The sequence below is a fragment of the Boleophthalmus pectinirostris genome, unplaced genomic scaffold (assembly GCF_026225935.1).
Source record: "Boleophthalmus pectinirostris isolate CB_2022bp ecotype Guang Dong unplaced genomic scaffold, ASM2622593v1 HiC_scaffold_23, whole genome shotgun sequence".
NCBI classification, from domain to species: domain Eukaryota; kingdom Metazoa; phylum Chordata; class Actinopteri; order Gobiiformes; family Gobiidae; genus Boleophthalmus; species Boleophthalmus pectinirostris.
In genome coordinates this window covers 17,923,987-17,951,327 of record NW_026571207.1, presented here as the reverse complement: position 1 = coordinate 17,951,327, position 27,341 = coordinate 17,923,987, and the positions used below count along the sequence as shown (strand labels likewise).

The 27,341-nt window shown below is 39.6% G+C and overlaps 1 protein-coding gene across 1 annotated transcript in view; it reads left to right on the top strand.

Annotated features, from left to right (window-relative positions):
- The window catches only part of slit3 (slit homolog 3 (Drosophila)), a 189,925-nt gene that overhangs the window by 118,758 nt on the left and 43,826 nt on the right, over positions 1-27,341 (top strand). The window contains exons 6-9 of the mRNA XM_020923596.2: positions 3,174-3,245; positions 20,884-20,955; positions 23,769-23,932; positions 25,771-25,915. Coding sequence (XP_020779255.1) covers positions 3,174-3,245; positions 20,884-20,955; positions 23,769-23,932; positions 25,771-25,915 — 453 coding nt within the window. The remainder of the gene's footprint in view (positions 1-3,173; positions 3,246-20,883; positions 20,956-23,768; positions 23,933-25,770; positions 25,916-27,341) is intronic.

Here is a 27,341-nt window from a genome sequence, read left to right as displayed (position 1 = left end):
GTGCAGCCGGGGCTGTTTGTTTGAGTTATGGCTGCCGCGCCTTAGAGAGAGGTGAGAACATTGTGTCGTCTGAGCCACAGCGTCGTGCTGCAAATGTCCACACAACCAGTTTTTAAAGCACAACTCCAGCATCAGACAGGTAAAGGCAGGTATACATCACACTGAGAGGCAACAGGGAACACTCTGATGAGAGATGCAAGTTTTATTTGAGATGTCTGAAACTGAAGGTGAGCTTGAATGACATTTATTTTCACCAAGTGTTGCTTCAGTAGAGCACAGAAGAAGAAAAAAGTTGCTTAAAGTATTTTGGCCTTGTGTATCTAGTGAAAATGTGAGAAATTCATGTTTCACTGGTACACAAAGTATTGATACCAGATATTTGTGGACTTAATAAAAATATAATCCTTAATTAACAGACCTTTAAATGAAAATGGTTTACTTCTTGTTCTTGTGGCTAATTTGGTCTCAAACATGTATTTTATAGAGTTTTAAATGCTCTTTGCATAATCAGTAATAATGCAGAATATGCCAGTTCCATTTATTCTTCATTATGTATTCAGGCTTTTTAGCACAAGGCCTCTCTGACAAACCGATTTGATTATTTCATCCGAATATTTAAGCTGTTTGAACTCATTTCTAGCAGATAAAGAATCATTTATTGAAGTATAGTGGATACAAACAGAGCCAGTGCGTTCGTCTTGTCCCTTCATTAATTCCTCAGTCAGTGGTGGATGCCCACTAATGGACTGGTACACAGCCACACACGGTCCTATTGTGTGTGTGCGTTCAGCTCCAGATGGCAGCACACACAAGCATTGGCTCACTCTGCCAGCAGACCCTATGATAGACAGGATTAAACTAACTCACTAATTATAAAGAAGATTTCATTTGGGACTCCTCTTTTATCTGCCGTACCAACACCATAGACCATGCAGTGGACACTGGTGTGGTCCATAGCCATACCAATCATGTCTTTGCTAATCAGCTTGTTGGTGAACAGAGCTGTCAGAGGAGCCAATCACAGCTCACCTGATACAATCATTTACTGTGGAGGAGCCTCAAGATGAAGAACATGATCGCCAATACCAATTCACCACTTACTCCCAATTGAGCTAAATGACAAATGTGAGCTTTCTGAGGGGAACTCGTACCCTTAAAAACGATCAGACCAAACTCCATAAAGTCAGGACAAAAGAGGTTAAGACACTTCCAATCGGTTAATTTTGCATATAAAAGTTTAAGATAAGCAAGCCACTTCAACTTACACTACGTGAGTAAATATAATATGCATTACTTTAATACGTTCACCATGGTGGTGCACATTCCTATGCACACAAAGCTCCAAAATAGAGAATAGACAGAGAATGCTGCCATAAAGCAAAACCATGCATAGTCATGTGTTGGTATGATCCTGGGCTTGCATTTTGGGTAATTTCACAGATGCTTTGAACAACAGGTCTGTCAGACTTTACCATCCGCTCCAGTACTACTTTAATGATCATTGGTCCATCTTTACAAGTCACGCGCAATTAATCAAGTGCAACATGGGCAGCTAGTAAACAAGTTATACTGCCCTTAACTCAAACATACTGCATTGCATCAAAGAAGATCAAAACATCTCATCAGTCTTCCTCAGCCTTTACAAGCCCAAAATAATGATGTTTCCAAGTGGAGATGGCCTCTGGGAATGAAATTGTTATTTACTATCTCAAAATGAAAGCATGCCAATCTGTAAGCACATGCAGCTGGTCTGTAACCGGTAAGAATGCTTGAAGAATGTAGAAATCTGGTAAAGCTGGCATGCAAATGTATTTTTTGGAAAACCATAAATGAACTATTTCCTTATCTCAATTTACCATTGAAATGTCTATACACAAGATAGAGATATTTTCCTATACAAATATTATAAAAGTTGTGTTTTCAAGAGCAACGCATATCCTTTAATCCAGTACACAGTCATCCTATCATTTCATATAAAGCCAAAACTTTATATTCTCAAAAAGCCTGATCTGATATGTGGTTGGATGTTAGGGGAGTCCAAAAGTGAAAGCAAATCCGAGACAAGAGAGCAACAGTGTGGAGGCAGAAAAGGATTATGAATGGGCAGATGTTAGGAAAAATGGGTCCGAGACAAAGAGAGGAGGAACCAAAGACAAGGAGGCAAGGAAGGAAGGATTAGGACAGTGGGGAGACAGATGAGATGGAATAGGACACGGATTATTCTGGAGCAGTTTGCTTTTGTCCACTACTGTCTGTGAGGAGACGCTAACTGGACACGCAGGACCTTTATGATGTGTGTGCGCTGCACCTGTCTGTGTGTGTGCAGCGGCCTAAATGCCACTCGCCGCATCTCAACGTGGTTAACTTGTGCCCTTTGTGGAGCTCTGTGTGCAATCTGTCCGCTGGGACGAGATGAAGAGTGGCACAGAAGGACTTGAGGTTTGGGGTTGTTGGGTTCATCAGAGGATGGAGGGATGGGATCGGCCAAGCAAATTAAAGTAAAAGCTCAGGATGGATGGGACAGGAGCGCGGGTGCATGTGGGAGCCCAGCGAGGGAACGAGGGAGAGGAGGAAGGAGAGGAAGGTAGGAGACGGGAAGAGCGTCGTGACTGGAGGCTTGATTTACGGAGGCTTTCCTTTTAATGAAATTGTTTCAGTGACAGAGCCGGTAAAAGGCCCTTAATGGATTGGCTGGCCTAATGTAATGAAATTACTCCCTCTTTCACTACAGAGAGAGGGGGAAAAAAGAATAAAACCAGAGGACATAGGAAGGGGGAGGAGAGGAGGAGAAAATGCAATTAATATTTACAGAAGAGACAAGCGGGGTGGGCTGCTGCTGTGTGCGCTCTGAGCTGGCCAGTGCTGGCTGGGCATGCGGCAGGGGAGCGAGGTGATAGGCTGAAGCAGGAGCACTTGAGCTCAGCTCTCCACACTGCCCTCTCCCCCATCCTATCCTCGGGCAGCCGCTCAGGTGAGATCAGCCTTAGCCACTTAGCTTGTGGAGCTAAAGGTTCCCCCAGTGTGAGAGTGGCAGTGAGGAGTCCCATACCTGCTCAGCCCGGCTGCCTCTCTCATTCACAGTGCAGTCTTACAGTTAGTCCCTCCCCTGAGCGCCTCCGCGGACCTGACTATCTCTCTCTTCTCTCGTTTGTGTGTCTGTGTGTGCGCTGCAGGCAACTGGACAGCAACCACATCAGCTGCATTGAAGATGGAGCTTTCCGAGCGCTGCGCGATCTGGAGATTCTGTAAGTAAAGAAAGCTCTTCTCTCTCACCTCCTCTGTCTCATGTGTCTCTTGTTGCATCTCTGATCCAGGACTGTCCTGGGTTTCTCCCTCTCTCCTCTGACCTTACTTTTTATTCTTTTACTACATTTTATTTGTACTTCTTTCTCCTGTGTCGGTCGAATTTTTTGTCAATGCAATTCACAAAAAGTTAACTGCTTTCATTTTATAATGTCATTTTTATGTATAGGCTCACAGTCTGTTGAAGATCATGATAGTGGTTGTTTGAAGTAACTTGTCGATTCATTGAATGTGTTGTCCTTGACATTAAAGGTACTGATTCAGAGACAATCAGAAAAGTGTGGTAGGCGTGTGAGCCCCCTGCTGAGCGCTCTGTGTGTGTGTGCGCGTGTGTGTGAGGCTCCACATGTGCACACACGAGCACACAGGTCTAAGCTCCAGCCTCTCGTTTGTCACACAGTGCTATTGGAGCTGCTGCTGCTGCTGCTCTCACTTGTTGTGTATGCTGCCGGCGCAGCGTCTGGCACATGTGGATTAATGTGTCCGCGGGGGACACTTCCTGTTGCACGGAAACACTGGCACTTTGCAGCACCTGACAAAAGTACTCCGGAGCATCTATTATCACGCTGCAAAAGCTGCACTCATTTTTCACTCTATGTTGCTAAGAGATGGGATGTGAGCGATGCTCATCATGATATACTAAAAGATGACAGAAGAGTATCTATAAAAATGGCTAATCCAGCTTTAGAATATTGTGTAACAATAGAAATGGCTCCACGTTGCCACTGGCACTGTGCCCTAGGCTCTCTGTGAAGGCTTATAGGTTATTGTTCAGTTACAATGAGGAGTCTTGTTTTTTCTCTGTTGCAAATGAAGAGTACACTGTTAATTGCTTGCTGTAGGAGAAAACTACTATGACAGTGATTTGAGTTACATTATGCTCATTACAAATGTTGGAAACAAACATTTGTTTGAACAAAATTTAACAGAATTATTATATTAAACATGAATATGGATAAAATAATACAGTACGAGTTTAATCTCCACAGATAGTGTACAGTATGTTAATGGGAATCCCACTGGCACATGGCTGGTGCAGTGTAGCCCTCTTTAATGTGTCCACATGAATGATTAAAGAGCAGAGAATCCTGGAGGAAAGGCGTCAGCACTGGTCTCTGAACACTACAGAGAATATCTAATTCTACAACAGCCACACAACCACCTCACAATATGTGTTTCAGAGTATTCATGGTATGAGGCGTTATTGTGTATGCCTGCAGTTATATTTGTTTAACTTGAAAAGACCATTTACAATCAGCCTCTCTTTCTTTTCACCTTCCAATTCCTTTTGGCAAACTTGGCTTTTCTATTCCCCTGCCTTGCTTTCACTCAGTGCACAATAGAAGTGATAGGGGGCAGATAGCGGCGGATCAGCGGTGCGAGATACAACATATTAGCAATTCATAAGAGTCTGACAGCTGAGTGCTTGGCCCGATTTACAATTCACTGTAAATACGGAGCCATTCCCATTCACACAGACAGTGACAGCACACAGTATATCCAGTGGAGATGACGTTTTAATAAAGCCAGGTGTGTGAGTGTGTGTGTGAGAGGCCATTCTGCCGCTCAGCTCATCTTCATTTGGAGTATCTTACACACACACACACACACACACACTCACATTAAGATGGAGGCAGCCCCATCTGTTCATTTCGGGGGGTGATTTCGTGACCGCATTACCAAACGGGACAATACAGTGAGCCCTGGTCACATGACTGCACCAGCAGGTAGCAGTGTGGCCATATGTGGACAGGGGAGAACCGGCTTCTTTAATATGACCTTGAAAGTTTGGCTCTTTCACTGCAGAACATTTGGTAAAGTAGTATGTTTCTGTGTTTTAAGCACTCCAGCAGACTATTGATATTAAAACATTGGTTGGCAGAGAGAAACGTGCTAAAAAAGCAACACATTTACTTGAACTCAAAACTCTGAATGTAAAGTTTGAAGTTGGTAGTAGACTGGCACAAATCATGGGTAAAATAGTATTTCATGGTTAGTTCAAGAAATTTCAACCTTGTCCTTGGATTAAAATTTTTTCAATGCACTTTTAATTTAAATGTATTATAATTTGACCATCTGCCTAATAGACAGAGGGGTAGCAAGGACTTTTAGAAGGTCATCGTAAAGTGCTCTGATTATATTTCATCATAGTTTTTGTTGAAATTAAAAGATTTATTAAATTATTCATGCACAGTATTCTCTATAACTTGTCCCATTGTCCAGGCAGTAGAGTGTCATCTTTGGCATCCCAGCAGCCTCTCCACACCCCTGTGGAATTGGTGAGTGCGTTTGTGCGTGTGTGTATCATGCTAATTGAAAGAAGTGCAGCGCCCCGTGTGTGCCACTAATGAATCTCCACATTAATGAATCTAGTCATTTTTAATTAGCTACTGTTTGGTGCTAGCCTAGGCTTTATCTGAGCTGGTTAATGCGTTTGGTGGGAGCGGCACAGGAGAGGAGGAACCATCTGAATATCGGGCCACAGAGTTCGTTTTCAAAAATTGATTAGCATTTGTTCGTTTTATTAATTATATTTTGCTTCTATCATAAGGAGAAGTGACTGAATATTTCCTGTTAAATTGTTTGTCTTATCATGTAGATTTACTTTAGCGTTGCAACGTTTGACAGCAGTCAATGGCGCCCGGATTAAGAAGAAAAAATCTGAGTTAAACCACACCTATGCAAACAGATTCAGTCTCAGCTATACTGATTTTTTAGAGATATCACATTAAACTTATGTCTCGCAAAAACATGCATTCCTACTGGAAGCGGTCTTGCCTCTCCATAGATCTCACCTGTGATGTGACCTGGTGCCGTAACCTGCTTTCCATGGGGAGTGATAGGTTAAATGTTATACTGTGGAACATTCAAGGAAAAGCGATAGCAGGCAAGGGGTGTACTCTCTCCTCAAAAAGTTACGCATTTCACCTTTAAGTAGTAGATTTTGTTTTGTAAGTCTTTGTCTTGGAAAAAACTGATGCAAATTCCATATTATAAGTGAAACCAATATGACTGTATAATCCCTCATTAATCCAGGAGTGGTGCAGTTGATCACAAAAAAAAAGTCCAGATGACCGCTGTTGAAACCGACTCTACATTAATCTATTGACTATTAAAATGATCCAGAATCACCCATTCAGTAGTCTGAACCACTAAAACATTTTTTTGTCTGTTCCTTCACAGTCAGTGCATTAATTCTCACACCAATTCCAGCTCAGTGTCTTTAAAGATACCAGATGAACAACTTAAAAGTCCTCTGCGTTCGCTTTGATATTGCTCCCCTCCCATGCGTCCCCTGATAGTCCCTCTCTCTCCCCTCTCCTTTTCATCTGTACCACGATGAAAGTAGCATAACGCCATTGTAAAAGTGCACCACCTCTTACTATGATTTATTTAGACCTGAAATGCCTCACACTTACTATCCGTTCAAAGTGGAGCAACACAAGACAGATGTGGTGGATGGTGGTTTGTCGGCAAAATGGACAGAGACAGAGACAGATTGTAAAAAAAACCTGAAGATTTCCTCAATATTGTTTATTTATTTATAGCTAGAGCCAAGGAGAAGCAAAAGACACATAAGGATAAAGTAGCATATAGCTGGAAAACATTGAATTGACAAGAAAGACATGCGAAGATAAAGGTGTAAAGATAAAAGAAACTGTGATGTGATGGTTGAAAAAGTGCAGTGATAGAAAATGGATTGAACAGATCAGAGTGGGGAGAGCAGGGAGGCATTAATTATTGATGGAACAAATGTCTCTCTGACTGACTCAATTTGAAGCTCAGTTGTTTCCAGACCGCCTCTGCTGTCAGACAGAGAGACACGAGGTAGGAGCCCTCACAAAGTCATCATGTCGTGGTCTGTTTAGGCATATTAAAATTTACGCTTGAAATGTCAACTTTGTACACTAATTTATGTTTACATTATTATTATTTTTCATCAGTGGAGTAGTTTTGCTTTGAAAATTAAACTAAATGAAAAGTATTGACTCAAATAGTATGAAGTGTATTTTCAGGGAAATTTTACTTTCCTTTCACATATGTCTGATAAGTAAACCTCTAATAATTTGAATATATGTTTCTACACAATTCTGTTGAGTTGCCAAAAAAATCTTCAGATTTTTGTCAATAACGCCCACTCCTAATGAATTTATTTCTAATCAATTAGGCCAATAATAATTTAAACTTCTCAGTGCATGTTTAAAGCAAACCTATTATGCAAAATCAACTTTTTTTTTTTAGTTTTTAACCAGTTGTTTCCCCTCATTTACTCACCCAAAGTTGTATTTGGAGTGATTCCTGCATGTTTGAACAATCTTTAATAGCTTATTTTTAAGACGCCATATTGCCGATCAATCCCCATTTTCACTGCTACGGCCATATGCCAATTGCCCTCAGCTTATTTCAGTCTCCGATTTTATTTAAAAAAAAAAGTCATTTCAGATGAATATTGCAATTTAAAATGTTCAAATTCTAACATAATGATCCACGGGTGTCATAGATAATAACTATATAGCAGACACAAACAAAATCAGTCTTATTTAAGAAATGCCCTTATAATAAAAATTATTTGTTGGCTTCCTTTTAATAACATATGAAACAAAAACAATTTAAGCACCATGATACATTTTTGAGAGTAAATGTACTCTCAGGGTCATCAAAATACATTCATCCATCTGATAAAAGGACAGGATGAAGTATCTAAGAGTTAGTCAGTGTAAAATGTGTTACATTGCTTCCAAACCCTGATAACTATGCTTACCACTGTGCTCAACCGTTACATGTTTAATTCAATAAAATGACAAGAATGTGACCACACAAGATTCAAAACAACTTTTAATCATGGCCACAGATATACAGCCGTACGCATACTTTCTCATGTAAAATGCAAACAGACTGCTGAGATGGCCTTATCATTTTCATCATTAAACACCTATCAGACTCAATTAAGTCTGCACAATAATCTTAAACAAGTAATTCTGCTAATGGAGGGAACGATTGAAGTGTGAGTGTGAGCCTCCAAGTGCTCATTGTAACACTAAACAAAAAGATTAGTTCTAATTAAGCGACAAGCCCAGACTTCACAAAGCCTTATAAGCCCAGTTTGTCACCAACAACTGGAATTAAGATGCTCAGATCAAACAAAGGACATTGGTTTCTCTGTTACAAGAATCAAAATGTATAGACAATTTGGGTTTATGGACAGAGCTGAACTTAGTTTGTCCCATTTTTAAGAACAATTATTTAAATCATTTAATTATTTTATTATTTGAGATAATGATCTAATAATGTAATGAGGAATACAGACGTATTGTCATTGCAGGATAGGACTACTTCCTTGGGAGATGTTGATTGCTTGAGAATATGTGTTTTTGCTCCTGGGTTTCAGATTTGTGTAAAATTGATCATAACCTGGCCGGCAAGTGCTGAAAATGACATTTCCATCTTTAAATGCAAAAATAAATTTGATTTTTGTTACTTTTTGTGTTCATATTTGTAAGTCTTGTGCACATGGGGCAAGTGGAAATGTAATTTTGTGATAAAAAAAGTGTTTTTATATTTGGCAGAGGATTTCTTTTGTTTGGTTCCTCAGTATTCCCTCACTGTGTAATCACGTTAGGCAGATGGACGGCATTCCTCCTGCAGAGCCCGGTGACAGTGTGTGTACTCGTGAGGGCTCATTTAGGCCTCAGTGATGGAGAGCCACACACAATCATCCTCGGTTGTATTTCCATGTCGGATTTTAAGCGTGTGATGAGCTGTAGTCACGGTCAGTTACTCCTGTCTTACACTTGGCTCAAAATCTGGAGATCACATAGGGTGATGTCCTTAAGGTGCCTTGCTTAACAGTACCTCAATTAAATAATTTGAACATGATAATTCTACTCTCAAGGTTACGAGTCCCAAAAGAAAACAGTGTTAGAGAATCAGACAGCTCTACCTACAGCATTTACTTTCTAAGATGCGTAGCTGGTTACTAAGAGCCATACCCTACACATTTGTCCATCATACTTTTTTTTTCTTGCCCACAGGCTTTATTGGACAGGACACTCATAGCATGAAATGGGGACAGAGAGGATAGAGACATTCTGCAAATGGTCAGGGCTGCTAGAGTCCAGATGACAGGAATAATTCATTGAGTGTCCCTCTAACAGCATAATTTTCCTCTTCATCCTCTCTAAGCAATCTAAAATAAAGCATCTTTGGATTCTTAAATTTGCCTAGAAATTACCATAAACAAAAAGGCACTGAAGCCATTTAAGATTCCTTTTCATATCTTCTGAACCATGGCCTCGCATTACTACAGTTTCTAAAATCTGCTCTCCTCACTAATGTCCCTTGATTGAATTGCTGTTAGATATTGCCCCCCTTGTCTTTGGTTCTGTGGCACTCATTTGTGACCAGGAACAAATCTGGCAAAACACAAGGGCACACCAATCATGGCTAATGCCCTCCAGCATCTCAATCAATAACACATAATCTATATTAAAACACTTACCAAATCACTAACAACCGATTTGGGATTCGCCCGCTACCTCTCTGCGTGTCTTCGAATGAGTTAATCCAGTCAGCGCCGGTCTGCCAGGCCACATCACGCTAAATGATGGATCCCCATGTGATGATGAATGGTAATTTAGATTTAACATAACTGGACTAACGAGCGCGCTAATGACTGCAAAGCTAGCCTGGACAGCTCCGGCTCGATGGGCCTGCCGCCTCGCATCCAAATGAGCTGGGGAAAGGACACCCTCGCAAAACATGGACAAGTGGCCTAATAAATGCGGGCAAACACAATCATGAAATCATAACTAGTTTGGAACAGGTTTGAGCACACCCACAGTCAGGGCCCTGTGTGTTAGGTGCTCCACTAATGACTTCACAAGTACTAGAGAATATGAAGCTGATTAATAGATAATTATTCAAAGGGTCATTTTCAAAGAGGAGAATTAGATGCAGTTTTCGCTCACGGTCTCAAAGCCATTTTTTATTATCCAGCCTTCCACCCCTTGACGGTGGAGATTAATAAAAATAAGGCATGAGTGCTTCATCATTTGGAGTATAAATAGGTGTTATCACTTTTGTAAGGAACTCTTGCTGAAGCATTATCTTTAAATCACAAAACTTGACTACATCGCTTCATCACTTATTTGAGTTTTTTAGGTCTTACTTTGAAACAAACTTTTATAGACTGTTTAAAAATAAATATACTGAGAGTTTCACACGTCTTATTTATTTATATATGCAAAAAGGTAGGCCATTATGCATTCATTGGCTAATCTTGAAGCCATAACCCATTTGTACAAAATGTGTCATTATTGCAGTGCTATTCAAATGCATTAAAGGGGGTGTTTAATTTTTTTATTGAAATATATTAAGTTAGCACATTGCAAGTAGAAGAAAATGTAAACAGAGCATCTTATCTTGTTCCTTGTAGCGCGACTCGAGGCTATAGTAATTGGACATTACCATTATAGATTTTTACTTGTATGTTGTGTGCTAGCTCAATACAATCAGTACCATCAGCAATCAGATAACACAGCACCACAAATTGCCAATATGTGTTCATCCAATCTTTTAATTTAAATGGATGTTCAATTCCACCTGTAAAGACCAAAAAGAAATTGGCTATATGTTATGGATCAATTCTAGTAGTGTGGTACAGAAATGCTAATGTGTGTAGCAAATACAAGCCAAAGTGTTGGAGGGGTCCGGCAGGTGGGCCCTTCTTCTTCTTGTACTGTTTTGCTGATGGGACACAAAATAGTCTCACACTGGGGGAGCGAGGATGAATTGAGTTTGAAAGATAGCGTGAGTCAATGAAAAGCAGGTCAGATGTCACAGCTATGGCGGCCCTCTGAATTGAAATGAATTGCATTTCTGGAAAAAAAAAAAAAGAACTGTCTCGGGATGAAAACGAAGGGTGTGACCTGGGGAGACAGATGGAAAAAAGTATGACAGAAAAGTAGCATTACGGCGACGCGGCCGTAGAGACATGAGAGCCACGTGCACGCTGGCAAGTGCATGAGGAGGGGGGGCAGGAAAGCACTCTAAAGAGCAGAGGAACAGCTGCATATTTTATGAGTGCTTTTTGAGGAGGGTGTGCCACAGGGAGACATGAGAGGTAGAGAGAGTGTGTGTGTGTGCGTGTGGTACCGGCCAAACCAGTGACTGTCATAATTCATAAGGGAAGACAGACAGTTGCTCAGTGCACTGGAGAGAGCTGCAAGGTGACTTTGCCTCTACCATAACCCTCTCTCCCACATATTTTAAAACATTTTCCTTCATTGTTTTGACATTTCTTACAATTTTTAATAGTTATGTCATTTTATACTTTAATATACATTTTAATTAAATTTCAATGCTTGTTGCTTCATGGCACATATGCTTAACTATATGACCTGAGCATGACTTCACTTCAGTCCATTTACTCACAATACATCAGTTTAATAACATGTTTGAATAAGTAATTTTATTTTTACATTCTCACACTATCTCTTAACATAAACGCTTCATTAAAATAAATTCTTTACAAATTATTTTTCAATTTACAAATCTGCAGCAAAACAGCAGAAACACAGTGAGGCAGTGAGGCTAAACCTTGTAAGCTGCAGGCAATGTATTTCCACCTGCTGAGCCGTTGACTTCTCAGACTTTCTCCCTCAAACTTCATTCAAAAGCATATTCAATACTGAGGCAGACAGACGTTATAAGGTTATAGAGAGTTGACAATAGTTGGGGAAATGGACAGTATTCCACTGTTCATATTGAACGAAAGTAACTAAATGTTTTACCTGTTACTTTTACTTCTGTTATAGCATTTTGCATTTTAAAAGCAGAATGCTGAAAGTAGCCCAAACTCTTTGAACAGAAAGTTTACTTTAAGTCTTGACTGTTTAGTGGGTGAATCGTTGCTTGTGTTACTTGTAGCATGTGGAAGATCAGATAGGTCAGAACAGTCCAGGACAGTAAAGATTTGTGATTTTGGTTTGACTGCCCTCTGTAGTCCACATCCTGGCAACAAGCAGTACTCTGGCTCCAGCATAGGAGCAGGTATGTGGGAACGACCAGAAAAGCACATAAGGGTCAGCATGAGGCGAAGACATGTTGAAAAGTACTGAGAGACAAGATGGGATGTCCAAAGTAAAGTGAAGAGAACTACAAGTGCAGTGAACAGGTGATGTAAGTGCAGAAGGTAAGCCCTGTCTGCAGAAAAGAGTTCCAAATTTTGACTGCTGTTTTGAAGCAACTGACAGTGGGATATATTTAATTTGGCAGACATATTCAACAGGTCATTAAATGTATTTGAAGTAATTAATGTTGGATGCTGCACACATACATACACAATGTAATGTGGTTTCATAGATACAATAGGTAAGCAAATCTTTTTTATTGTTTTACGCTGGGTGGCACTCAGCATTTAAGTGTATTTCCAACTCCTACTCTGTTGAAGTGTGAACCAGAGTTACTGAATGCACTGAAAAAAGTATTATTATTAAATAGAAAAAATAAATTAAATGTAATGTTTTTTGCTGAACAGAAATAAATGAATAAGTGACAGAGCCATTAACACAGATTTTTCTTTTTGAATTATTTGAAATCACAAAAAGAGAAAAAAGACAATTCAGAAAATGCTTAATCCAAGTTGATTGTGTGTGCAAATCAAATACTTTAATGACGAAAAGACATTTGCTTCTGAGTTCTGATGTCTGAGAGCAGCCAGTGCAGGTACAAGTCAGAGAACTGCTAACCACACCACCAGTCTCCTCACCCCACTAAAGGCAGGAAGGGGCGGGGCTAAAGGGGGAAATGAGGTGAATGGAGTCACCCAGACCCAGTGAGTGAGGCAATCTGAAACCTCATTTGTTCTCATTTGAGCCGAATTGTCTCATCAAGTAGATTTTTCTGCTCAGCCTGGCCTCTGTGTTTCTGTATTAAACATGCTTTAGAGAAAAGACACACACACCCTAGTGCCAAACCACAGAGAAGTGTCCAACGATGATGGCCCTCTGTCTGTGTTTACTTAGTGTCAGCTAATTTGATTAAGATCAACATCATCATTGTGGTTATGAGGGTAGCTTGTGTAAGGTCATGATATTACTTTCACCACTTCAAAGGCGTTCAAAGATACTTCGACTTTGCATCTGGTGAAACTTTGTGCCAAGAATTTTAACAAAGCTCTGGCTTTTGTTCTCGAGGCAATGGGAGAAGTACCCGCTGGCCTGATGAAGAAAAATGCAAACACTCATTATTATGAGTTAATTATAGCAAGTGCAGAGAAACATCTTTTTCCAAATCCAATTATCAGCCAAGAAGCAATATTCAATTGCCAAAACTTAATTTAGTAAATGATCCTATGATCTTAGTGATAGATCAGGGTCAAGCTACTGCATTTAAGAATCTTTAATATACCAGCACTTCACTTTACTCATTACATTTTGTTCTTCCATTTAATGAAATCTATTATTAAACCGCTAATGAATAATATAATAGTTCAGTACATTGCAAAATCTTTTCTAATCATGTATCACGTTATATATATTTGGTTATATTACTGCTTGGTCCAGGATCTGGTCAGGGAATACCTTAGCTAGTAATTATCTCAACCCTTAGAGCTTTTTTTGCCCTGCTTGTAAACAGTCAAGTTTTCCCAGGGCGGTTTCCAACGGCAACACTGTGGAAATGTCCATTTTCTTGAGGATGAGAGTCTTTGGTTGCTCAAACAACCAAAGTTTATTAAAGCGGCCTTCTCTCGGACATACATCCACTCACACACTTTTTTCAATGTAGTGACAAAAGAGGACAAACAAAATGCACTGATGTTTTTCACGGTGACGTACCGTGTTAGCTTGGTGAAAAAGGCAAGGAAAGCCTGTGGGAAAGTTCAAATATGAGACGATAGAAAGGCTAAAAGTCCATTCACCTCAGCTCTCACTGGTCTATAAAGGTCTGTAAAGCTTAGTGCTTCAGTCAACAAGGTCAGGAATCACTTCAGCTCTGAAATCAGCCAATTAAAAGAGTACAGTGACGTGCCAAGGACACTGGTCTGTCTGTGAGACTGTTCCTCGCTAACTTGAAAATGTCTCTGCAACTTTACTGTGATCTCATTATGAAGTAACTTACACCTTGCATGGTGCAAAAAGTTGTTAAGCACACTGCATTGAGAGCCTGATATCCAAGGAGATCCTAATCCCAACCAGTATATACTGCAATTTTGTCCTTGAGCAAGACATGCCATTCTGGTTGCCTTAAGTTTTAGTATTCAGTCTGAGAGGTTGCTCATGCAAAAAACTGCTTTAATTTGTAACTTTTAACTAACAATTGTTTTCAGGTAATTCAGCTTTAACTTGTAATTAATCACATGTATAATGTGCTTTCTATTCTCAGCAAGTACTACCAAACCTTCCAACAGCTTTGAAAATTGAATCTTTAATCATTTACTCATTTGAATGAGTATTTCTGAAGATCTGAAAGGACACACCTATATTTTATACAGCCCACTGCATTGTGCCACTATCTGCTGACAGTCTACTACCTGGATCACTGCCTCTCAGTCCTGACTCAGCCACACACACCCTCCGCCCCTTATAACACCCACATCCGTGCATCTTTTACATATGTACAGCCCAGTCCAGCACAGCCTTCTAAATGATACTATCAGACTGATTATCCAGACGGGATTGTTGGCTTTCAGAGACCCCCATCAGCTGCACAGAATGAAGGTGCGAAGGGTTAAACCAATGCTGTGATTGAAGCGTTGGAGTGCTCATAGCTGGGCACTTGCCTCCTCTTCAGGAAATAATGAGGCCTTAGGGAAGATACCGAGGGCCCTTCACTCAACTCAAAGACTCTTTTAGGCTTTTCATTGTTGCCCCCTTTTCACTGTCTGTGTGGGAAAGAATTCAGAGGCTAAAATTTCTCTTCAAACTTGTACAGCAAGGAACAGAATGTGGAAATACTGTCTTTTTAAACTGTCCTTTCCTCTTGGTTAAATTTGAAAATCAAGAAATTAAAATGAAAGTTATGAAACAATCAACTTTTGAACACCGAGAGGATTTGTTATTTATTGTAAATGTAAAAATAGCTTTTAAAGATGGACTATGTAACTTTTCTGATAGAGGGCATGGCACTTGCTACCCATTTTAATGCTTTTCCTGGAATATTCCACATTAAACATGGCCACAAGAGCAAATTATAGGTCAAATTTTGGACAGGCAAGTCTACAAACTGTAAGAATGGATGTATTTTTGAGCAATAAAAACACCAGAATAAATGCAAGATAGATAAGTATAAAGTAATCCTTTGAAACATTCCAGGCATAGCAGTCATATTTCCATGGAGACAAGCACATGTAGTGGACCCTCCACGAGAAAAGTGAAATACAACAAAATACTTAATTCCTGTAATAATTCAAAGGGGTTCCCAGTTTATCTACATGAATGCTTTGAATAACAATGAGCTTTTTCTCTCATGCACTTCAAAATCACATCAACTGTAAACGCCATAACCCCCACCAACAGTCACTCAATTTATTTTCCTCCAAATAACATTTCACATGAATCTTTCCGATCAATATATTTCAATCATTTCAGTGGAATTTCAATTTGCTTCCTGAATAGATTCAATTTAGAAAACATGCGTGTCACTTCAGCTTAACCTGACAACCTTATTAACCACAGGCTTTTACGTTGACTATTTCAAACATGTTCCACTACAGTATATCTAAAACAATCAAGCATAATATTATGATTAGTGACAGGTGAGTGGTTGGGTCTCAGTCTGCTAATGGGAAATGTGGATTTTAATGGTAACAACACACAATTCATGACAACAGCTCAGGGGCAGTAATCCTTTGTGGGTGTTAGATTGTAATGCGTATTTTTTTTGTTTTAGTTTTAGATAATTTGACACCACAATCTGAACAATTTACATTGTATGCTGCTGTTTAAAAGAGCAGAAATTGGCATCATTATGAAAAGTACATTAGCGAGACAAGATGGCTTATACAACTGTAAATAGTAGACGGTATTGATGTGTGAATGGTGAAATCTATTTTAACATGTGTGCAGCTGTAAGTGGGGTTATGAAAGTCCCTGGTGGTGTGTTTGGTTGGTGGTTTCATTTCCACAATGGACTATTGATTGGAGAGAGCAGAAAAGGTCTTAGCGTGCCGCCAGGACTTCCCTGAGATTGAGACATCAACAGAAGAAAAACTACAACATAATGAGACAGTTGTGGCACAGGCATGGACACAGCAAGATTTCAACAGATTCTGACCCATGAAATCCTTTTTGTGTGTTGAAATATTTCTAAAGTACTTGTGGTGATTATGAGAGAATAATTGTATTGACCCAGAAGTCAATACAGGATGTTATCGCAGTCATAAAGTTACATTGTTTTGTTGTGTTTGAGTGTCTGAGGTAATTCTGTCACTGTATTGATCTGTGTTGGATAAGGCTGATTGAGCATAATAGAGCGTAATACAAAATCACTTTATTTATCTTTATTACTGAGGCACCCAAACACACCCAGGGAATGGTTGAAAGGCCATTTAAACAGTGAGACATCAGCCCACCTGTTTGTGTTATTGTTATCATTACTATCTTTATAGCTTTTAGCGGCTTTGGTTGGTTGTAGGAATTTTGCAGAAGCCAATTTAACATTTTTTTAAATTTAACATTTGACTAGTATTTCCAGCTTGTTAAAACTAAAATATTTTTTCTACTGCAAAGGGCCAGATGGTATAGATATGTTATATGGTGCAAAGCCATATACCGTACATATTCTTGAATGTCACATGAAAAGGTTAAGTGGTAGAAAATGAATGAAAGTGTTTGGCCCAAACTTATTAAACTTGTCTACTGAAGTAAATGTGCTGGTGCTGTGTGCACGTGTGCGGTGAAGTGATAAAATCAGTGTGTGTATGAACTGCAGGCACACACACAGATAGCATCTCCCTGTGGGCTCTTCCTAAAGACTCTCCTCCATCACTGACTGCAGAGGCCTTTTTACTGCACCAGGAGGGACCACTGCATTATAGATACACACGTGTGCAGTGCCACGCTGAGTCAGAGCACACACATGTACGCTTACATAGTAATGGGACAAGTACTGCAGACCAGTGCAAATTAAACAGAAAGGTAGAGCTGAATAGGCGCTTTGTTGGAACATTATGGGCATGAATATTTGGCCAACCTTTGTTTTGTGCAGAGTAGAGTAATTTTAACAATAAAATGTGAGCAGTTGATTTCAATCTGGAAAAATCTGAGAGCACCTGTGCAACAACATGTTACACTCACTAACTGAATACTTTTAAAGAGCAAGCTTGTCTGTGGATATCCAAATCTCAGAGAAATAACAAACTGAAACAAAAAACCTTCTACCAAAAAATATAACGTCATATTGGAAAGCGCTGTGAGTGAGCTAATCACGATACACAAAGTATTTTCCTGGCCATATAAACATATTGAAACATTTGTAGAATGGGTTTTGAGAACTTTGCTAATATTACAGTTTGTGCTTTTACAAAGGAAGTCAATTATAGTGTTAGGGGATGTGTCAGGGCTGCATCATTATAAGGGCTGGGTGCAAAACCAGTGGAAAGAGTTCATTTCAGCTGAATGCTTGATGTGAGTGTCACATATATCAAGATAACTACATGAGACCAGATCCAAGAGAGGCAAACACCAGAAATGACTGCTCTACAACTTCTTTTTATACCAAAATGAACTATTTTGAGTTAAGTAAATGGTTAACTTTGGTCCCTTTGCCAAAAAGTACACATTCATTAAAATCACTTCATTTTTAAGTGCATAGGGCAGCGTAAATGAATCCAAGGAGAATGGCTGGAGTAGAAAACATAGTTGTGGATTTCTAAAAGTTGCTTGTAGTATTTGTCTTGGCCTTGGTCTGTCCAGTCTACGTTTTATTAAAGCAAAGAGACGTGCAGCGAGTTTGAACAGGAGAATAACTGACGGAGAAATTGTAGAGGAAAATTATTGTTATTCCACTATTAAATTATAGATTCTGCGCGGAATCGTCTCTGACAGGGCTGGACGGGGCGGCACTACCGAAGTGTGTGAAACTCAATCTGTTGGACAAGGCCAGGGCCATGGAGGGAACACCAGAGAGGAGAGTCCAAAAACAAGGGAAACAATACAAAGTGTGCTCTATTTTAGGAGCCAGTGTTACTGAAAACCTTCCAGTAATGAGGATTTGTGGATGTGATGGTGGTGAGTAGTAGGCCAATCAGAGAAACAGACTGAAGGAAGCCAAAACTCACAACACAGATTGCTAACCACAAGTTTCAGTTTCCTGTTTATAGACGCCATTTTGACTCTTTTTGGCCATTTACATATTATGTGACCTATGAATGTGTAGCAAAAACTGTAAAACATGAGTAAACTTGGTTCGAGTTATAACATAGTGATTAAGATGTTGTTAATGGCCATATCGTTGTTAAATACAGTCATGCAGAATAAACATTAACACTATCTGTAAACACTAACAAAGATTTAATTAAGTACTTCATGTGCCCATTAGTCATTAATTTCTGGTCTATAAACTGCCATATTTTCTTTTCTGTGTTTGTGGGAAAACGTTTTTTAGCTTACATTAATACTATCCATCTTTCATCCCTCCTTGACCTTGTTATTGTCCGTTCAAACATATTGTCATTTGAATAACGAGCTGGTCTCTCTTCACTCTGCTCACTCTGTCTTCATTCTTCCGAAAACAATCCGTTGTTGAAATCGCAAGGTTTTTGGCTGATGTTAAATAAATACGCTCCATGTTTTATCCATTTAAACTAATGATCCGTGAAAATTGGGCAAAAACATTGGGATGGTAGTGACTTGTGTACGTTGGCTTCTGTGATCTGACAGAAAAATGATACTGTGTCAGAAATTTTACACACTCAAGGCTCTTTTATTAATACTTGCCATTCAGTATAAATATGTTCTTCTAAAAATAGCTTGGCAACCAAATATAGTATGTGATTATATATAAATATAATATGTCTCATATCAACATTTTTAAATGGTTTGTACATTTTTGCTCTTTCTACATTTTGCTTTGCTATCAAGTTTTAAACTATAGTATCAGAGGTTGATGAGGGGTCTGTTACTTATCTAACATTTACTGTTGCTAAAAAATATCCCAAAAAGCATGTGTTCTTACTGGAAGCAGGGTTGCCTCTCCACAGATTCCACCTCTGATTTGGCCTAGTGGTGTCACTCGCTTGTCTTCAGAGAGATGCATTTAATGCCATATTGTGAAACATTCTAAGCAAAGCAATAGCCTCTCCATGGAAACAATATGATGCAATACCTTGCACTAGAAAATGTATTCAGTAGTGCACCTTTATCCAAAGGCACATTAATAACTATTCAATTTACTAATCCAAAAGGTACAAGATAAATACATAACCTGCAGCATTCATTATCTTATTATAAATTGTAAATTATGATGTCCTGTAATATAATATCCTTTAAATTATAATATTTAGTATCCTAAACAGAACAAAATATACACGTATTAGTGCAAAAGTCACACATAGGTTTGAGTCCGCTCACACACCAAACTGTAAATCACATGTTATCTCTGTTGCAAATTTCATGAGCCTGTGTGCAACTTAGTCTACTGGGATGTTGCATTTTCCCCCTCCTTTCTATACATTTCTCTACCAGAAGCTTTCCTGGCTTATATTCATCAGTCAATGCAGTCTGACCCCTTGTGCATTACTTTGGAGGTGTAACTTCTTTCTGCATCTCACCTCTCTCTTTCTGTCTCTCTCTCCCTCACTATTGGTGTACATGAAAGTGCAGTGAATCAATAAGCATTGTGTTTCTTCAGCGTGGGTATGATTGTGCTTTCGTTGTAATGACAGTCTGCCTTGTTCTTCATTCCACTTGGGGTCGATAGTACATATGATACACAGGAGTAGTTTATGAGAGGCCTAATAGCGAGAGACAGTGGTGACCTGCACGTGAGCTGGAGATGTAAGGAGTTGTCCATAGTGGGTGCCCACGTGGGTGTTTGCATCAATAAATAATGAGTTAAAACTGTCGGTGATGAGCAGTGCACTAGAGTCTCCCTGCAGAGGAGCTCAAAATGCACTGAGAGCATGCACTTTGAACGAATGCTCTACCTGAATAAAGTGCTACAGATATAACTATAGACAAATGTTTGAACTGTTTGAACAGACAAACTGTTTGTTAATAAATACCTGCTGTTCTCTGATGCTGTAGAAACATAGGATTATATGGTTGTAAATACAGCTTCTTGTGTGATTTCAGGTCCTGAATGATGTCTAATTAAACAGCTGAATAATTTGTATATGCTTTCAATATGGAACTTTTTCACATTTGATTTTAAAATAACAGGAAACTACAACATGCTACCATCATACCATTTCTTTTCTTTCCATTTCTCTTCTTTTCTACACCTTTAATTGGCCATATTCTTTACACTGTAATATTATACATTTTATGTAGTTTTGATGGACACTATTGACTTGTTTTAACCTCAACAAACATTTATAACCAGTACTGTTTTAATGTGTTTTTGTCTGTCTTTCCACAGCACTCTCAACAACAACAACATCAGCCTCATCCCTCTGTCCAGTTTCAACCACATGCCCAAGCTGCGGACACTGTGAGTACCCCCCACCCACCACAACCCCCTTCAGCTCTCATCCAGTGTGTCTGAATGCTCTGCTGCTTCTCAAATGCCACTGTCTCACACTGCTTGGCCCTCACACCAGTCCTGCGTGTAATCTCTTTATCGCACCATTATGAAAGAGCCACTCCGGCATTGTCTCATGACTGCTAACAATCATGCGGCCCTTATTCCCATGTTCACATAGCCACATGTAGAGAGATGGATGCACAGAAGAGGCTATGCATGTTACCACACACACGCATATAGGCTCTTAGCATGAGTAATACTAACCTCGGCAATGCCACAAAAAAGCCCTGGTGAGCCTGCACAGCTCAGCCTGCTTTGACTCATTAGAAAACCTCTTCTACTGATGTCAGCACATTACACAGATACAAACACTTGTGGGCTAGGATGACCCCAGTCCTAATCATCAAGTCCCATTAATAGAAAAGATTGTCTTCGCTCTTTATTTTGGTTGAGAATCGGACTGTTGCCAAGGTGATGGAACAACACCCCCAGGAATATGTCTAATGATCCACTAGGAGCATGCAAAAGGCAGTGGGTGCATTCCCTCCAACCGCATAGACTTGACTTGTGCCAAACCATCTACATATGAGGGTTTCCTTACCACATCACCAGATTGTCCTTGTGTGGTCACACACCCCCACGCACTGCTTTAGAACTGGGGTCTTCTAAAGAGGCATTCGCACACACGTCGGATAACCAGTTTATGAGATTTTTGTTGAACAATAATTGCCATAAGAAGCTAGTCAAAAGGCAATGTCTGTGATACTTCCTGCTTGTGCTACAACTGGGGTGGCAGACAGAAATCAGGTTTTTCCAATTGGATTCAGGCGGCACTTCTAGCAGACAGTTGCCAGCAGATTGAGAGCAGAGTTACCAATATCCAATATCTTTTAATCAGGGGCTCTTGTCTGCTGCTGTTTTCTGTCAACACTGACTGAGATTCTCCAGTGATTTCTCCCCCTTTATTCTTGCTGTTTCTATGGTTTCCCTTATAAAATATTCCTCTTTTGTCCTATTTTTCAATTCTTGTATTTTTTATCTCCAGCATCTTATATTGTATTTTTTCATATCTGTGTTTACTATTTTCAATATTGTTTCCTTTTTGCTGGCTTCTGTAGCCCTATGAACTTGTGAAATGTAGTGTGGTCTTAAATGATTTCATTTTCATTATTAAAATAGCTTTGTATAGATTAATCTTCCCTTTAAAAAAAAAAAAATGAAACAAGGGGCTTGTCTTTGCAAGGGCAAATTATTGCTATTGGCTAAAATCGCTTCACCTGTACATTTCTTTGGTGCGTGGGAGGACCCACAAGGTTCCTTGAGAAAACCAAAGTTAACACAGGCTGGAAGAAGAGTTTCCCTATGGAGAGTTTACAGATAGCCAAAGGATTGAACCGTTCTTGCTGAAATGTAATCTCTAACCACGATGCACTCCTGTTCTAAATATAGTGCACTGTATTTTTGCAATCCCATTTCCTTTAACCAGAAATCATATTACCGTTTTTGTCTTTCATTCAAAAGCATACAAAAATGAGATTATGTCTCCTGCTGTGTGGATGAAATCTGTCCTCATGGTCCCCCTCAGGCCTCGCCACAAGCTGCTGTCATTCACCATAACATTATATGCTCCAAGTCACCTGCAACAACAAACAAATGGACTCACTCTAGCACACATACACTAGCTGTGCCTGTAGACCCCCTGTCTGCTCCATTCTCCCCTGGGTTTTAATCCTACTTGTCAGTAATTAAAGCTGAGCCAAGGGTGGGCTGGGATGTGGCTATCTCCAGGCGGGGCCTTGACTATAAACTGGATTTATAATGGGAGAGCGGTATTAAAACTCACTGCCCCCGCTGCTAGCATCAATGAGCCCATCTCAGTTCCATAACAGGATTTGTCCTCTGCTTTATTACAAAGGGAGGCCTGTCTTCTGAAAGGGTAGATATCCCGGCTGGCGTATAATACGCTGACAACACATTCTGCTGTTGGTTGCCCTCTCTCCCTCTCTCTTTTCTGCTCGGTTTTGGACGTGGCATTCTGGGGCTCTTAAAGTGATCCAATCCACCTGATGCTTCGGAAATTGATGAGTCCATTTAATAGGGTCACAAAGGGGAAATGTCGCATTGTGAGTAAACGTGTCACATCCTAAATTAAATACTAAATACTTTATAAGTCTCCATGTGTCAGTAAATAAAACATCCACACAAATGCCAGACTGTACATGACATATATATTTATATATACTATACACCATAAGGTGAGTCTGACAATATTAATAATAAACCAGTCATTTAAAGGTTAGAGTGCTTCAGCCCACAAATTACAAACAATTTGATTTCAGGAGACAATATCTAACAGTAGCAGTCAATGTTTTTAGTGAGGATTATTAGCAGTTCTCAATTCAATAGATAGCAGTCAGGAAATTAATGATAATTAAAGCACTGCAGTCAGTAATTACTTATTATTTACTTTATATTTTACATGGACATTTAAATGTGTTTAGCAACAAGTGTCAAATGAAGTTGTCATTTGTTTCCCAATTCCTTCCAGTATTTCTCTCTCCTGTCCGTCGTCTGTGTTCACTCTGAGTGAATGGGCAGTGTTTTCTTTCATATTGCGACAGACCCTCGGGAAATGAGTACCAGGAATATTGCAGAGTGTACCTTCTCTTGCCACTGGTAGATCCCTAACCTATGTACATACAGATAAGCTGATGCAATCCATAGAGATTCCTCGAGTAGTTTAACATAAGTCACATATTCCATTCTTTATGTTCTTCTAGGCGTCTGCACTCCAACAATCTCCACTGTGACTGTCACCTCTGCTGGCTCTCTGACTGGCTACGAGCCAGGAGAGGGTTGGCCCCCTTCACCCAGTGCATGTCCCCCGCCCACATGAGAGGGCTGAATGTCCCGGACGTCCAGAAGAAGGATTTCGTCTGTAATGGTGAGCTCACGAGATGGCACTCACAATTGTATTTAATGTTCATTTTAAACTACATTTCCAGGCAGTTCTATGGGCTGTTATTATCACAGGAAGTAATGATGTCATGCCTTCAAGTTATGGTTATAATAAAACAGTCTGACTTGGCTCTCATAACATTTATTCAAACAATGCTCATAAAATAAAGTCTTTCACTTTTTGCTGGAGAGGCCATGTATAATGATTTTCTGGTTTCCAAGGTTACAAGCAAAAAGTAGGTTATAGTTGTGTTAAAAAGAAAGCCTAGAAGCACCTGATATTTGACCTTTACCAATGCACTATTCAAATTTTGCAATGGTAGTTCCCTGACCTTGACAAAAATGCTCTGTTCACTTTCAATATATATTTGGAGGTATTCATTATTACGTTATCTTAACCTCAAGACCCATATAAAATATCTCCATAGCAAAATTCATTCAATATAATTATATATTTATGTCTGTTGTGAGCACACTGGTTTTGATGTAATTTTTTTCTGTACTGGATCTAAACAGTAATTTGCATCCAAATGAATCATTTTATGCTCATCATCATGACTTTATCTTTAAATACAACATAGCATTATATTCTGTATGTATTAAGTTCAGCACAGGCCACTGATATTTCCTCACTATAGCTGGATTGTTTTCAATTATATGAGTCGTTCCAGTTACATTAGGAGCATTTATGGCAAATTTCATGCTAGCTTATGATGTAGCCATACAATTAAACCGAAAGGCAATTATTGTATAGAGTATTGTTATCCTGAGCTAAGCACCAAGTTCCTAGAGACAGAATTATACTTGTAAGGGTGCCTGATCAGCCAAAAAGCCTTGTGTGAGTGTGGCGGTGTTATCAGCAGCTGATAGTACAGGCCGTGTTTATAGGCGTCTGATTCAGCTCTCTGTGCTAATAGACTGTCAGCCCACGCGCTCTTTATTAGCCGTTAGCTCCATCTCCTCTGCTCTACCCTGGACCTCCTCTGACTGCTCCTGCCTCGGTCGCATTGCCTTGTCTTGTTTTTTTCCACCACCAGCCCCAGTCCTCTTTATCTAATACACTATTCATGGCCCTGTTCTCAAGCCATTTGTCCTCTTTATCTCAGCCTACCTCCTCGCTGGACTAATTTCCTGTTTGTTACGTCTTACCTGGTCTCAGGCAGTATCTAGAGCTACCTGGGTCTTTGCTAAAACTAGTTTTCAACTGAAATTTTAGTGTAATTTGTAGTATAAATAGAAATATGGATTACTTTTTAAAATGTGGACATAATGTTTAGTACTGTATATGTTCCACCATATCCTCACAAAGAACTGCTGAGACTTAATTTAGCCTTGTTTAATGCTGTCAGTTCAGAGTAAAATTTTCTCTCTGTCATTTATCATGATAAGTTTTCTTACAGTCTTGACATAGTAGTTAATACAAGCATAACATACAGGCAAAATGAGTTTTTATGTCGGACTAGTGTCACTCACAATGCTTCACATCCATCTTTCAGCTTAAGCCCACTTTCATTGTGTCGGATCAGTTCCTTCTTTTTGGCTTAGAGTTTTATGTCCATTCTGCTGCATGAAATCAAACTCAGTTCTCAGTGTTGTCTTGTCTTCTTATGATTACAGTCTCATATACCAGTAATACTGCTATATTACCTAATTTCATATTTGATTTCTTGTAGTTTCCTTTGTGTAGCTATGTAGAAACAAATGAATGCATACTGTAGCAGTTCAAACTCTGAATGTTTGTCTTGAATATCCCATAGTGCACCAGTCTGCCCCTCATAATGACTTGCAGATCTCTATTACTTATTCCAGTGTGTACCTCCACAGGTCCAGCTCAGACTGAGTCCAAACCATGTCTTCCTCCTGTGGCCGTGTGTCCACCAAGCTGCAGCTGCAACAACAACATCGTGGACTGTCGCCGCAAAGGTCTGACAGAGATCCCTGCCAACCTGCCAGAGGGCATTGTGGAGATGTGAGTCATAATCAAGATTTTAACCAAAAACAACACAGTATGACACCGGTTTACAGCTTTGATTCCCTGTCGCAGAGTTGTTTTGGTCTTTGTTTTTTTTGTCTATGGGTGCATTATATATCGAGATGGAACAGTAGCCAAAAAGTGTACGCGTAAGAGTGACATTTTAAAATGATTTTGTTTGAGCAGAGGTACAAAGTGGTGGTTCAGGAGTTATTAAAAGAGTAAAATAGTATTTGAGGAAACTACTCAAATGAGACGAATAGTAAAAGCAACTGTCCGGATGTAATATCTCATTTATATCGTAACGTTACACTGTCAACTACATTACCCAAGTAGTAAAAATAGAATGTCTGGAAACTACTCAGAAAAGACCCATTTTTTTAAAGTTACTTAAATAAATGTAACTGAGTACCATCCAACTCTGATTATATTAACACAATTTTCCATGTGTTGGTCTTAACTTTAATTACCGTCTCCCAAGACTCTATTTCTTTGCCTCTGCAACTGTCTGGTCCACCCAGCACAGCGGGATGTGTTTGATATCCATATTGATCGTTACTCTGTTTGTTTGGATAGAGGACAGCTGCTTGATTGCCCCGTGCGTAAAGGAGCAATTCTCCCCTGCAATGCTGCACCACCCCCTGATAGCTCCTCTGCATAAGTAATAGATTCACACACAAACCCCCTACACGCACCATTTTCTTTATTTACCTTTACCTCAATCAATATAGCGAAACACACCATCCACATATGCATTCGATTGCCAAAGCATATCCTTTTTGTAGTTTGTTTGGTTTCTTGCACATCAGATCTACGCTAATAAATGTAGCAGCTGCAGCCCGAAACAATAGGCCATAATAGGATGATGAATTGTCAGTCCTCCTGTGTCGACAAAATCATCTTTCAGCATGCTCATGGCAAGGATCACTGCCAAGATTGTGCAAGCATCCATACATTAGCAAACAACACTATATGTAGATTGATACGAGCATGTCAAACGCACAAATGTGGTGTTATAACAAAAGGCTCCAGGCGACAGCAAGATGTACCTGCGTGAGATTGTTGTCAAATCTATCTCCCATTCGACTTGTCATTTCATCATCTCCAAGACCGTATAGATTTTTTGTTGTTGTTTGCAAAACTGTCTTCCCCTTAATACATACTTTAAGTGTCTTTGCCCTAACCTTGTAGAAGAAGCTAAATATAATTTCTAAGCTGTTGTGTGTGCAGATTGTCTCAGTCAATATCACTACACACTCTTTATTTATTTTGACCTCTTCCTCCAAATAAGATCTTGTTGGGGAGCGAGGTGAATGAATTGAAAGAGGGATTTGAGCCAAAATACAAAGCACCTTGGAGTGTGGAGTGTTATGCTAGGGCTACATAAGTGTTTCATTTCAACTTACTGACGATGGTTGCACTC